The 14850-nt window shown below is 43.6% G+C and overlaps 1 protein-coding gene across 1 annotated transcript in view; it reads right to left on the bottom strand.

The window, feature by feature from the left end:
- Positions 1 to 1579: 1579 nt before the first annotated feature.
- The window catches only part of LOC117954743 (arylsulfatase I-like), a 14414-nt gene continuing 1143 nt past the window's right edge, over positions 1580 to 14850 (bottom strand). Inside the window, exons 2-11 of the mRNA XM_034888709.1 lie at positions 13241 to 13433; positions 12036 to 12175; positions 11180 to 11329; positions 9995 to 10069; positions 9234 to 9408; positions 6576 to 6812; positions 5664 to 5810; positions 5009 to 5156; positions 3289 to 3857; positions 1580 to 2754 (exon numbers count right to left, since the gene is read on the bottom strand). Of these exons, the coding sequence (XP_034744600.1) occupies positions 2335 to 2754; positions 3289 to 3857; positions 5009 to 5156; positions 5664 to 5810; positions 6576 to 6812; positions 9234 to 9408; positions 9995 to 10069; positions 11180 to 11329; positions 12036 to 12175; positions 13241 to 13417 (2238 nt within the window). The 5' untranslated portion in view covers positions 13418 to 13433 and the 3' untranslated portion in view covers positions 1580 to 2334. The remainder of the gene's footprint in view (positions 2755 to 3288; positions 3858 to 5008; positions 5157 to 5663; positions 5811 to 6575; positions 6813 to 9233; positions 9409 to 9994; positions 10070 to 11179; positions 11330 to 12035; positions 12176 to 13240; positions 13434 to 14850) is intronic.

The raw sequence follows: 14850 nt of genomic DNA, 5'->3' as shown, positions 1-14850 counted from the left end.
TATAGACCTTAGTGGTCCCTAATACTGTATCTGAAGTCTCTTTATATAGACCTTAGTGGTCCCCTAATACTGTAACTGGGACAGGATGAGGGAAGGGAAAGCTAGTCTTGTTTTGTTTGAAACTACTTTGAACATCAACAAGAAGTAACTTCACCCAACATCGCTCAGAGCACCTTTAATGTCTTAAAAAAAACAACTTAGAAATGTTGAAATTGAAAATGTTGTTGTAATTATACTGGTAGTTCTGTATAGGACTGAATACGTGACATGCTCCATTGGCAGTTTCTGCTGTTCACAGTACAACGTAGTGAAGTAAAAACACGTACTGTAAATTCATAGTCAATACATTCAAACAGCCACAGTGATGTAAATGTATATGACAACATACATTAAAAAACACATTGGTATTCACTGGGATGTGCAATGTACAACGTGAAAACGTGTCTATATTACACAAGAAAGAAAAAAAGATCATGATCATGCACTTTCACTGTCAAATGTAAACATTTGCGCATTGCTTCCAAACCCAAATCTTAGGTTCAGATAGCTCCAAGTTAAAGAACATTACATAATGAGAAGATTTACAGTGTGATCATCATCTCACTGCCGCACAGCGTCGGTCCTCGTGCCGAGGACTCTGTCAGTTTGGGTTTGACGACATTTCAAACAGGAATAACAGGCGTGATGATGAGAAAACAGTGGACACACAGTTTATAAAATCACATAACCAATCAGGTGCTGAGCAGTGTGTCAGCGGTCACATTAGTGAAGAAAAACCACCTCACCACCAGAAGAGTTACAAATCTAAAGGATCAGTTCACGTTTTCATGTTACTGTAAGTTCTGCCTTTCCATGCAGTACTTTTACTCCCAAAAAATACCCAGGGTATGGGGGTTCCTATCTGTCGAGTCAAGAGTTTGTATCAGGGCTGCACAATATGAGGAAAATATCTAATTGGGGTTATTTTGACTCTTTATTGCGATTGCAATATGATTCACAATCTTAAAGGGAATGATCGTGTTTGTAATATTAGTCTCATTTTCATTGACCAATATTTCATCTTCAAAAATTAAAATGATTATAGTGGGAGGATCTGTACCAAACAAAGATGTTTTCCCACAATACTTCCATCCAGAATGGTTTGACACATATTTGGACTTTGACCCTCGTGTTGTCTTCCCGTTAACCATCAACTTGTTCTTCCAGGTCAAAATTGAAAATTAATATATTTTTTTGTGCTTTTCCAGTGTTTTTGTAACTTTTCCAGCTATTGGCGCTTTAAAAAAAAAAAACTAAGCTGGTTTAATAACAGGTTTTACACTTATTCTTGGAAGATGGGGTCAAAAAACCTCATTTATACACACTTATATATCAAATTATACATAGGTTTTAGTTAAAAAGGCAGAAATTATGAATTCTTTTGACTAATAGTTAAGATCAGAGGATGCTGAGTGGATCACAGAGGGGTAGATGTCAAAGTTCAGTCCGGATATTAAAAAAAATGACTTCAGACGCTATAAGATTAAATAAAACACCCAAAGTAATCATTCACTTTACCTCATCATCCATGTTATTTCTAGGCAATTTGGCTGAAAGAAATCCATATTTCTGATATAAAACACAATGAATCGGGTCAGTTTGAGGACAACACAAGGGTTAATAAATATTGCGCCCCACTACAATTTGGATATTGCACTTGTCCAAATTGCGATTTTGATAAAACTGCGATTAACTGTGCAGCTCTGTTCTCAAAACCAAATCACGATTTGAAGGAATGCGATTAGCTGAATCAGTCGAATGGGAAATATTTTGTTGAGTGTTTGGTGTTTTTATTCCTCTTTTCATTTTTAAACTTACTGTTTGTTCATAAGATAAAGGCTGGAATGATATTACATATCACAGATTGTTTACAGAAATGTCCTACTTTCAGTGTATTTGAAAAAAACAAACAATAAAAAACAACAACAATAACCACAAATTGAGTCGTAATCGCAATATCTGGCAGAAAAATCCCCATTAGATTAGAGGCTAGTCCATCCTACTGCATGGCCAGATATCACAAGGGATAAGTCTGAGAAGATGTCGTGGTTTGAGTGAACTGACCCAGTGAAAAGCCTGAATCAAGTCTTACATGAGGGTCCTGGTGTCCCCTCAGAGCCCTGGTCTCAGATGAGATGTGTGACAGTACATAAATGGTTGGACTTGATTTGTAGAGGAGTGTGTAGAAAAGGGAATGCTGTTTAGTGGAATTACTCCCCCGGCTAACACTTCCCCTGGTTTTTAGGAAAACAAAGAGGTCTTTGACACAATGGTTTCGGGGCTGTGGTGGACACCTCAGATCCGGTTGGACATCATCCTGGTGTTCAGTTTCAGAAAGAACGCCTGCAGCTTGCACAGCGGGCACGCAGGCTTCTTCCTCTTCTTCTTGTTCTTCCCTTTCTTGTACACCCCGCGGTACTTCCCCTCCTCGCCCTCGTCTCCGTGCACCCAGGGCACCCAGGCCCCCTTGTGCCGGCTGGGATCGGCTCGAGGGTCGTCGGGCGGGAAATAGACCGGCACGGCGGTTCGGTTGTAGTGGGCGAGCCGGGCCATCAGCCGCTGGACCACGTCCGGTCTCTGGTCGGCCAGGTCCTGGCGCTCGCACGGGTCGGCCGTGATGTTGAACAGCCACACGGTTTTCGGGGAGGAGGGTTTGGGGAGGGGGGAGACGGCCCGCTCCAGGTTCCACCAGCGTCCGGGGAGCGTGGGAAGGACCTGAGGACGGTTGAAAGGACAGAGTTCTATTTTACTATTTTAATTTAGCTTTTCATTTTAACTGGAGTATCTCTTGGATTGGATTTTTTTTCATCTCTCCGTCACAGCTCGTATTGATTCTGTGTATATTAATCTGTAGTATTTGTTTATGTGTAAACCAATAAACTAAACTAGGATCAAAATGCATTTTGCACGTTAGGTTTAGCAAGTAAACTCTTTGTAACGTATTTGCTGAATAACTTTTCATGACACTAATTTATTTTGATCTAATTTATTTTAGTTTTTCTTTCATTTGCATTATTTGTTTTATTATTAATGTTTTTTATTTTTTATTTTTTTATTAGATTATAAAGTGAGTGCAGGAGAAGTATGAAGGGAATTGTCACAGCAAATGCAACATCTTTCCAAAAGTCGACGAGTAACGGTGTTAAATATTTTTTTAAAGATTTTAATATTGAAAACATTTGCGATTCTTTGCTGTGCGTGAGGTTGTTTTTTTTTCTATAATGGAGCAGCCCCAATGTGCTGCAGTACCTGTGGGGGGACCCAGTCTCCGTGTCCTGGGTCTCCTGTCAGCAGCTTCCAGTCTCCAACCCTGATGGCGGCCTGGACCGACGTGTCCCACACCTGCTGGAGACTGAACTGGGGAGTGGGACGGGGGTTTCGCGGAGGCGTCCCCGGCTGGGACATGTTCTGGTGTTGGGATGATGTCCGCCTTGACTTTGACTTTAAATGTAGTTTGGGCTGTGTCTTGGATTTTGGTCGAGGCGTTCTTGCCAGGGACAGGTTCTGGGATGTGTTGCGTCTGGATTTTGACTTGACCCGGGATTGGACCTGAGGCTGAGATTTAGGGCGAGATGTTCCTGACACCGACGGAGACTTGCTGGAGTGGGACTTCAGATGTGGAATATAATGGGACGGTCTCTGGTTCTGAGGGTAGACTTTGGTCTTGGATTGAAGGGGCTTGGCTTTAGACTTAGCAGCATGACTGGAAAATGTCAGAGGTTTCTTGGTGGTCTTCAACCTGAATTCTGCCTTCTGCTTTGGTTTCTGCTTCAGGATCTTCTTCTTCTTCTTTGGCTTCTTCGCGCCTTTCGGTTTGCCTACCGGCAAAACAAAGAAAACATTACATTACATTAACCAATACTCAGTAGTACTGACGTGTCACTGACGTGATTCGGTCGGTACCGGTTAAGGTACAGGGTTCGGTACCCAACCCTAAGCAACACCTATGTGAGAATGCCGTTCATTGACTTAACAGTATTAAGCGTAGTGAGAAAAGTAGTAAGTTTATGTGCAGGTTGAACAGTATGAAAAGCAGTAGAATATCATTATGTATAATTGTAGTTACAGTATGTAACACAGTAGGTTCCTCACCCCCCTCCATCGAGGCCATCAGGGGAAGCGCTGCTTGCGTAAGGCGTGCAGCATCATCAAAGACCGTCCCCACCCTAACCACAGACTGTTTACACCACCACCCTCCGGAAGGCGTTACAGGTCTCTCTGCACCTGAACCAGCAGGTTCAGAGGGAGTTTCTTTCCTGCAGCTGTCCCCCTACTGAACTCTGCATCCTGGAACAACCAACCCTCCAAGCCCCCAAGCCCCCCCCCCCCCCCATCCCACCCATAGTGTTCTATTCATTCACTTACAAATGTACAAATTGTAACTACACTTATACATACTTAGCCATATTCTACTGCTCTTTATACTAGCTACAGGACATGCATACATGACGAATCTAGCTCAAAATTAAACACTGCATTCAAAATGCCATAAACCCACCTCAAAATGAAGCATTTGCATCAAATTTATAAGAAATCATTCCTACCACAGACAATAAATCTTTTAACATGTCATCTCTGGGTGCTGATACGACTCTGAGACATCACAATACTGCACTAAGAGCAACTTGCACAATAGTTTAATCTACATATTTGTCATTACTAGTTAAGCAGTTGCACATTTAGTATTCCCATGACAACTGAACAATGATGAAACCATGAGATGTGGTGCTATAACAATGCAAAAACAAGTTAAATGCGATGATGTAATAATGAACTACCCTGCTTGTCACTCACCATGCTGCTTCCTCTAACACACACAGTACCACAAATACTACATGTACACCCAATTACCAGCCTACTGCCATGCATGTGCAGTTCTGTTATTTATCTCACAAGTGAAATGTTGTGACGCCCTGACCAAAGTAGCTTTTAGTACGCCACCTTTTTGACTTGTTGTTTTGGTAGTCACCTGATGCCCGTTCTGTGCTGACGTGCCAGTTCATGGTCTGAGCAGGAGGTTTGTGCAGGGGGTCGATGTTGTGAAGGATCTCCTGACGAGGTGACTCCTTCCCCTCGCTGATGGCGGGCCAAACATCGAAACCATCCAGGCCGGGACTCTGACAGGGAAACAAAAACACTCTGAATAGACAGGAAAAGTCTGCTGGAGAGCAATGAGACGCTCTTATGTGTGCCAGAAGGAACTATGATTACAGTCCTCCATTATATTAGAGTATTTCATCTGGCACCATTAATGAAGTCATTAATTTACCAAACAGAAATGATAATGAATTAATTTGGTAATAGGGGCTATTGGGCTTCTGGATTAGTCATATAATGTCGATTGTTTATCTGCTTAGGCAATGGAAACCTACTTGTGTACTATGCCAAAAAAGCTCTTTGGGAGCTGTACAGACTGCACTGACTCGCCCAAACACGTAATTCATGAGCTAGAACACAGTGTAGTGTTTATGTGGCCTGTTGTGCGCTTATCATGATAGATCAAGAGCAAAGGTATCTCCATTGGGAGGTAGGTCTGGTAACGCGAGACTCTGCTGAGGGTAACCCATGAAGGCACCGAGTACTGCTACAATGTTGTTCTCATACAGGTAGTGAGTTCCACTGACCTGGCTGGTGTTTCCCCCGGCCAGGCCCACCAGTGTGGGGAACCAGTCGGTGATGTGGAGCAGAGCTTTGGAGACCCGTCTCCTGCGTCTCAACAGGGGGCTGTGAACAAACGCCACGCCACGGACCCCACCTTCCCAATACGTACCCTGGAAACACAGGCAGGAGGTTCAGCTACAGTCGGCAAAGCCGGTCCCGTTAGTTGGCTGAGATCTCTCTATGCACCTCTGATATTTACAGCATCACTTTAATAATAATAAGTTATACTCTTCATTGATCCCCTGTGGGGAAATTACAATTTACACCCTTGTTACACACAGGCCTGAACTGCACACACATGCTGTCATATACTGTACATGCACTAATGGAGAGATGTCGAGCGAGTGGGCTGCGACAGGCGCCCTGAGCGGTTGAGGGGGGGTTGTTTGCTCAAGAGCACCTTGGCAGTGCCCAAAAGGTGAACTGGCATCTCTGCAGCTACCAGTCCACATTCTGTACTTCGGTCAGTATGGGGACTGTGACCCTCCAGTTCCAAACCCACCTCCCTTTGGACTGAGCTACTGCCACCCCCTTATATTTGATATGATATTGTATTTGATTCACCTCCTGATATTTTATATCACATCATGTGAAAAGCTGCAAGCACTTGAGGATAATGTTATGAGAATTACTTTATTTTGATCCAAGATACATTTTAATTAAACATAAACTCCTCCTTATTTGGCATAAGAAGGACTGCAGATATGTTTCTTTAACTATAAAAAACAACCAAAGAATGACAAAAAGTCTCTAACCAACGGAAGCTGTAAAAGGCAAGGTGAATTAGTTTTTACAGGCAAGTAGGAGATATTATTAAAACTGAATTCTGCAGTAATATTGATGTAGAAAAGGCTAAATATATAAGGTATTTGTACCTTTCGGCCTCGGAGCGGCCAGTTGCTCCCTCCGGTGAAGGGCTGGGCCCCGTTGTCGGTGGAGAAGATGATAACGCTGTTCCGGTAGTACCCGTACTTTCTCAGAGCGTAGGTGACATTTCGGACTGCCTCGTCCACCGTGGACACCATGGCGGCAAACTTCCTCCGGGCGACGTTGGCCATGCCGCGGTACGGGTAGATGTAGGACTTGGGGATCTGGAGAGGAGTGTGAACTGCCTGGAGAAAAAAAAACTTTACACTTTGTACTTTGTACATTTGATTTCATTATTTTTGAATTGGTTATTTGTAATTATTTTTTGTATCTCGTGCAGAACTTTACATAAAACCAATAGTACAAGCATTTTGGTAGAAAAAGGGAATCTCCCACAAATTGCAACAGAAAATCAGACACATGTTTATAACCCATGTAAGTCTCCACTATCACATTTAAAGCAATAGAGGAGACTTACATGGGTAATACAAATATAAAGTCCTAAGAAATCCAAGTGGTGCAGAGTATTGAAAAATACTGAAAGTGGTGATGCCAGGATGCCTTTGCAGCCTATGTTATGTGGAGAATAGAAATAGGCAAAATATCTCAGATATCTCATTATTTGTGCTCGGGAAAGGGAAGTTTGGGGCCCCCTACTGGAGCTGCTGCCCCCGCGACCCGATACCGGATAAGCGGATGAAGATGGATGGATGGATCTCATTATTTGTGTGCATTCTGTCCCCGAAATCCTTGCTACTAACCTAGCTCCCTGGAGGCCTTAGGTTTTCTTTTTGCCCAGCATACTGTATTTCCTTGGATTAGGATGGCAACAAGATCTTGGTGGCAGTTGTCGCTGTGGTCCAGCTGCATCCCCTGGCGACACCCTGCTACGCTCTGCGAAGTCCTGCAGTGTCCTGCTGAACCCAGCTGTGTCCCGCTATGTCCACCTTTGCTATTTTATGCCACGCTACACCCTGTAACACCCTGCTAGGACATGAACTACTACGACTACCATTTGTAGTCTGTTCTATTATCTCTATTGTGATGATTATTGTCACTGTGCATCCCCCCCCAACCGGCCTGGTCAGACTCCACCTACCAAGAGTCTGGGTCTGGCCCAGGTTTCTTCCTAAAAGGAGTTTTTCCTCGTCACTGTTGCACTAAATGCTTGCTCTTGGGGGAATGACTAGAATAGTTGGGGCTTTGTAAATTATAGAATGTGGTCTAGACCTGCTTTATCTGTAAATTATAGAATGTGGTCTAGACCTGCTCTATCTGTAGATTATAGAGTGGTCTAGACCTGCTCTATCTATAAATTATAGAGTGGTCTAGACCCGCTCTATCTGTAAATTATAGAGTGGTCTAGACCTGCTCTATCTGTAAATTATAGAGAGGTCTAGACCTGCTCTATCTTTAAATATATCCCTGTATTTAGCACCATCCATCTTTCCCTCAACTCTGACCAGTTTCCCACTCCCGGCTGCTGAAAAACCTCCCCACAGCCCGATGCTCCACCCCCGTGGTTCACTGTGGGGATGGGGTTCTTGGGGTGATGTGATGTGATGTGATGTGATGTGTTTGAAAACTCAGACCTATTAGTCAGCATTTCTTGCACATTTGTAAACAAACCCAGAACTCCTTGGGAGCTGGTCCGAGTACTGTTCCCTTAAAGACTGGGTTGTGCATTGTGAACACAACGCAATGTGTGTATTGTATCTTTGAGGCTCTGTCAGAGCTGAAGTGGACCAGAAAGAGAACTGAGTCCCTTTCCTGTTGGTCCTCTTAAAGAGGACCGAGTTTGGTTCTTTTAACATACCCTGTGCTAAGGCCACAGGGTCAAAATTAAAAATGTAATAACAATAACTTATGTCACTAGTAAATTCTTGAAAAAAACAACAACCACTGGATGGGAAAAGGGTATTTTACTATAACTTTGAATGCACCACCAGTCTGGCAAGGCTGAGCCTGTGCTGCTTTTTAGACTGTTGTTGGAATCCTCTCTAGTGAAATACCGACAAATGTCTACACCGTTTAGCTCTCAGCATTTTATCCGTGTTTAGTCCAGCTGCTAGCTAACGTTACCTGCTGCCAAGTGTAGTGTTTAATAGCGTTTACATGCAGGGATGTTTCAGTTGCCTCTACCATCTGTTTCTTAGCATCAGAGAGCAGCGCAGAAGGCATTACAGTGAAAAAATCAACCTCCCCCCCCCCACACACACACACACAACCAAAAACTCTTTGGATCACGTGGATTCCATTTTCCCCAATCAAAATGGCTATTTTTGCTGAAAAGCAACTAGTATATGTGTTAACGAGGACTATATGTGTAAACGCCCCCAGTTACATTTTCGGTTGGGCCTGCGTTTAATTAAATGCGGTTTAAAGTCCATGTGTGCCAAACAGTCTGTAAATAAGATTCCGAGGCTCATAGACAACAAAAGACTTTAATGTGGCCTCAATGTTGTTCCAACGTTTTGGACCCCCCCACACAGAGTCATAAACTAACGCTGCATCCAAACACGTCAGGCTGGGTTGTATTTGACCTATTCTCTGCAACTATTCATGAAAAAAAAGATGCTTTCTCTCCTTCTGCTCTTTCTTCTTATTAGATTTTGAGGGGCTTAAAATTGAACCATGTTCCAGAGAAGGTTTTCACAGCGTGATACCTGGAGGGAGAGCAGCAGGAAGAGGGGCCGGTCCGTGGGATCGTGACTCTCCAGGATCTTGCGAGCTCTCTGCGTGAACAGCGTGGTGGAGTATTTCCCTTCCTGGCCCCATGCCACGCCCTCGTCGTTGTGGAGATCATACCCACACAAGCCCGGACCATCGCAGGACCCATAACTAGAGACAGATGGAGACATGTGAGTCATAGAAACCTACAGGGACAACACATATTCTAATCAGTCCAGAGGTGACGAGGTAACTTCAGGTTCAACCCAGGGCTTTGAGTATCGAGTAGAGGGAGGGAGAGAGAGAGAGACCCACACCCCGGTTAACATTCCCCGATGGGTCTCTTTATGAAAGATAAAGATTTTAAGAAGAGGGAATCACGTATAGGCTATTTGGGTTTTACTATGATAAAAGTACTGATAATTAAAATGGAGTCTGGTTATGGTGATTTCGCCCTTGAATTAATAAATATAAAAACACATTCAAATGTTTGATTGTCTGAGTTTAGCCTACAGGATTTCGTAAAGGATATATGTCATCTCATATATATATGCGGTTCTGATAGATGTTTGTTATTGGTCATGCTGTGCCAGCCCCGCCTCTTTTAGGCCTGGGTTGATTGAACTAGTTGATAACCCCCATCGTGACACCACGGGACTGTGGTTGTTAGGGTAGGCGGAGCAGAGTATGATCCCAGGGCATGCTGATCTGGATTCATAGTACATATAATATAATAATAATAATAATACACTTTTACCTGTAGTAATCCACACTTCCTGTTAGAGAACCGAAGAAACTGTCAAACCCCTTTCTGGTGGGCAGGCATGCCTTCCTGGAGGAAAGAGGACAGATGAAGTTACCTGAGCATCAGCTTTCTATTATACTGGTCTGCAGGAAGGAGAGTAAATACCTCGAGGCTTTGAGAGGGAGGGGACCATGGAGCGGGAGATTGGTTGGAGAATCAGTGCAGCAGGGGGGGTGGGGTTTACATTCAATTTATTACACCGGTGTGACAAAAAAAAGCTGAGCCAGAAGGCAAAGCTCTCCATCTACCAGTCAGTTTTGGTTCCTACCCTCACCGATGGTCATGAAGGCTAGGTCATGACCAAAAGAACGAGGTCCAGGGTACAAGCGGCCAAAATGGGTTTCCTCAGGAGGGGGGGGGGGGGGGGGGGGGGGGGGGGGGGGGGGGGGGGGGGGGGCTGGCGTCTCCCTTAGAGATAGGGTGAGAAGCACAGTCATCCGAGAGGAGGGAGGAGGCCTCGGAGAAGACCCAGGACTATGTGGAGAGATTATATCTCCAACCTGGCCTGGGAACGCCTTGGGATCCTTAGTCGAAGCTGGTTAATGTGGCTCAGGAAAGGTTTGGGGTCCCATGCTGGAGCTGCTTCCCCCGCAACCCGATACCGGATAAGCGAACAAGGATGGATGGATGGATGGATGGATGTTCTACACAAGCAGCTTACAAACTGCTTTAACCAGAGATCTTCAATGAGAGTCCGGGACCCCTAGGGGGTCCTCGGAGTTGCTGCAGGGGGGGCTGCCAAATTATTGTTTTAGTTTAAGTATCTATCTCTCGATATAGCTATCATTAACCTAAATCCAACATATTATTCATTAGGATATAGATATATAGGCACATTGATGATAGGCTGCTGACCTATAGGCACGGAAGCCATCCACAGATAGTTAATCGTAAGGATTTACTGTTCCACATTTCAACATTATGTATAAATATATCAATATGTTAACAATTACTACTTTAATAGCTAAGAATTGTATGCACCGAGCCTTGGGTATCCTGTTCTGCCTTACAGAAAATGAAAGCTTAGATGGGCCCATCTGGAATCTTGACCCTCATGAGGGTGAACTTAGTGTTTAATAGTGACCATAGAATGGAAGCTCCTGGTCGTATCCATCCATGTGTGAAGCATTCCCTCACCTGTAGAAGCCCAGGTGCCACTTGCCGACCATGTGTGTGGTGTAGCCGGCCTGGCGCAGTCTCTCAGGCAGGGTGTCCATGTGGGCAGGCAGACAGCTCGGCTGGCTGGGTCTGATAATGGAGTGCTGGAGTCCTGTGTGGATCTGATATCTGGAGGGAAAAAACACTTGTTATTGGCTTTCTACCAGACTCTAGAGGGCTGGGGTGATATACTTTCGTCCCGATTTGATTCCTTCACCAAACCACGGGCGCTGATTGGATTTGCATTTTAATTTATTGCTATTTTAGAAACATTGAGTATTGGGATTTTCTTTTCCTTCTTTAACAAAACAAAAAGGGGGATAATACACTTCTAGAGGCAATGTCTAGAGACCGACTAATTGTTTTCAAAAAGCTCTCAATTCTGCTGTTATAGTTTTAGACTGCCGGGGGACTTTCTTTGACACACTGACTACGTCCTGCAGTGTCCTGCTACACCATGAACTACTATTTCTAGTCATAGTTCCATTATCTTTATTGTGACTATTATTGCCAATTTTCCTCACACCCCCAACCGTCAGGCATGGCCTACCAAGAGCCTGGGTCTGTCCTTAGACTTACTCTATCTGTAAAGTGTCTTAGGATAACTCTTGTTATGATTTGATACTATAACTACAACTGAATTGATTCATATCCATGTTCTCATCCCTGCATAATAATATTGAGTAGTTTTGATGGTGTCTCATGTTATAATGCTTCCTGACATGTTTTAACTAAATGTTTTGGTTTTTTTTAATCGCAAATTGAATCATAATTGTAATATCTGGCAGAAAAATGTCAATTAGCCCCCCCAAACCGTAGTGCAGATGCTGTGTACCTGCCGGTGAGGAGCTGGCTGCGGGACGGCGTACAGATGGGCTGAACGTAGTAGTTCTCCAGCGTCACGCCCTCCGCCGCCAGCTTGTCCAGAGTGGGAGTCTTGATGGTCGGGTTGTGGTAGCCGATGTCGTTGAAGCCCTGCGGTAGAGGCAGGACAGAGCTCGGTTGAATGTTTCGATGATTTACATAGAACATTTGGCCTTTCCATCTCCAGGGACGGAATTAACTTGACGTTTAAAATACTACTTGGGTAAGTCCTCTGTGATACTTGTCTCCCAGGCGGTCACAGACACGCTGATTCTTATCCATCTCGTCTAGGGATGCACCCAATCCAGATTTTTGGGGTTCAGGGTTTGGGATTTGCCAAATACCGAATCCACCGGTTGGGATTCTGCTGAAACCAAAACCAAATACCAAATCCTACTCCCACCCTTAGTCCATTACCACAGTAAACACCTTAAAGGAGAATTCCAGGCGATTCCTACACGTAGCTCTGTTGTTTGGGTAGTTGGAGTGCTGTCAGTAGCAAAAAAAATGAAACCTGTCGGTGCTGCCTACACCATCTTATCCTCCTGCTAGAGTTAGCACCTAAACATGTTCAAAATGTCATTATAAGGGCCTACTCATGTGCAGTGATTCCTTCTGAGGGAACACAGTGAATCTGACTGCAGTAGATGTGACAGAAAAGCATAAAAGTTGTGACAATCCATACCTCTATTTCCTGTTGTTCGGTGAAGTCCACACTAGTATCCAATATTCCAAAATATATTTTTTTCCACACAAATGCACAATGGAGAGATGTCAGCATGGGGGTGCCGCCAGTTGAGCAGTTAGGGGGGTACGGTGTGTTACTTTCTTTTTCTTTATTATGTGGTATCAGATGAACTCCAGTACTTCCAGATACAATACCAGCGTTTTAGATGGTATCGGAGGCAATACTGGTATCAGAATATCTCTACTGTATATTTCATTTTTGATAGGTATTGTAGTCAGATTAACGTCGTGAGGTGTGCACACACAAAAGTGCATGCACACACACCTAGAATGACCCCAACATTAGAAATAGGGAAACATTGCCTTCATTCATATTTCCATGAAAGCTGAAGACCACCATGGTACAAAGAGAGTCTTTGGGTAATTCACAGTCTCAGAGTCAGTTACACAATATAAAATCAACACACACACACACACACACACACACACCTGGTCGTCTGTGAGGATAAAGATGATGTGCGGCTGGTTCTTGTTCTTGGGTTCCGTCCCTTGATTGGGCGGTTTTGGGTCGTTCTGGTTCTGGGTCGGTCTGGCCCGGTGAGCAGACAAGCGGCCCAGGCTGATGAAAACACTGAGCAGAGTCAGAGCCACGGCGGCAGCCCGCATCTTTACGGCACCAGCCCTGCTAAGAAAAACCACAACACAAACCCTGACATAACCACGGAGCACATTTCATGAACAAAACACCAGGGAAGTAGAGCTTTAAAAGGTTACAGCCGGCACAAATTCACACGCGCATGCCATCGCTGGCGCGCTGACTGCAGATCATAAAACCACATTTGGGATGGACTCGCCAGCTCCGGCTGGAACTGGGATCTGAAACACGTCCATCTGGTTGGGAGAGAGCTAAAACTCGGAGGAGGCATTTTTAACTCGTGTTGTCTTCCCTTCCCGTTGACCACGCTGCTTTTTGTTTTTCTGGGTCCAAATTTTAAATTAAAACCGTAAGACACTTTCTTGTTACAGTTTTTCTTTCTTTTTTCAAGGTTTTTGTCACTTTGTCAATTAGTTCTGCGCTTTTTGACATTTTTCTATCTACTTTTTTCTAACGTTCTTTTATCACATTTCTTCTTCAAATGCTATAAAATTTAATTAAACACCCAAATTCAAATTCAAAAGTTTTTTATTTATTCTACCGTACGGAACCATCCACATTATGTTTTTGACAATTTGGGTTGAGAGAAACCAAATTTCGGATATAGAAACTTTTTGAAAATTTGCAACAGCAAGGTTTATTTTTCTACTGAATTATATTTATGATAAATAAGATTTACACCAATCTTTCAATCAGTTTGTACAAAACTATGATCAATCAATATAAGATATATTGACATATTGAATGCTTTTTTGACATTTATGTAGCTTTTCTTGACTACCATTAATTTACATCACTAAGGTCTACATATAGAGACTTCAGATACAGTATTAGGGACCACTAAGGTCTATATAAAAGAGACTTCAGATACAGTATTAGGGACCACTAAGGTCTATATAAAGAGACTTCAGATACAGTATTAGGGACCACTAAGGTCTATATAAAAGAGACTTCAGATACAGTATTAGGGACCACTAAGGTCTATAAAAAAGAGACTTCAGATACATTATTAGGGACCACTAAGGTCTATATAATCCAGTGTGGCAGGTTTTTAGGTTAGGGAAACCTAACCTAAAGCAGTTAATCAGCCCTGAAATGTCTCCTGAAAGAGGGCTTAAGTTGTGTGTTTTTTTCCCAAAGAAGCTCCAACAACATCTGGCAGCATTCCTTCATGGCTCACGGCCAGGGAGTTGGGCCTTAAATCACACAGCACATCTGTCAGCCCTTTGTTTGTGGGGAGCTTAAACTGGATGTGTGTTGGGGGGGCTCTCTGAAACAGGCAGAGGGTCCTATGACATGACATGCTGCTTTTTGGATGCTTTAATATAGACCTTAGTGGTCCCTTAATATTGTATCTGAAGTCTCTTTTATATAGACCTTAGTGGTCCCTTAATACTGGATCTGAAGTCTCTTTTATATAGACCTTAGTGGTCCCCTAATACTG

Source organism: Etheostoma cragini, chromosome 12 (assembly GCF_013103735.1).
Source record: "Etheostoma cragini isolate CJK2018 chromosome 12, CSU_Ecrag_1.0, whole genome shotgun sequence".
Taxonomy (NCBI): Eukaryota; Metazoa; Chordata; class Actinopteri; order Perciformes; family Percidae; genus Etheostoma; species Etheostoma cragini.
Note: the sequence above shows the minus strand (reverse complement) of the source record. Positions and strands in the feature narration are given on the sequence as shown.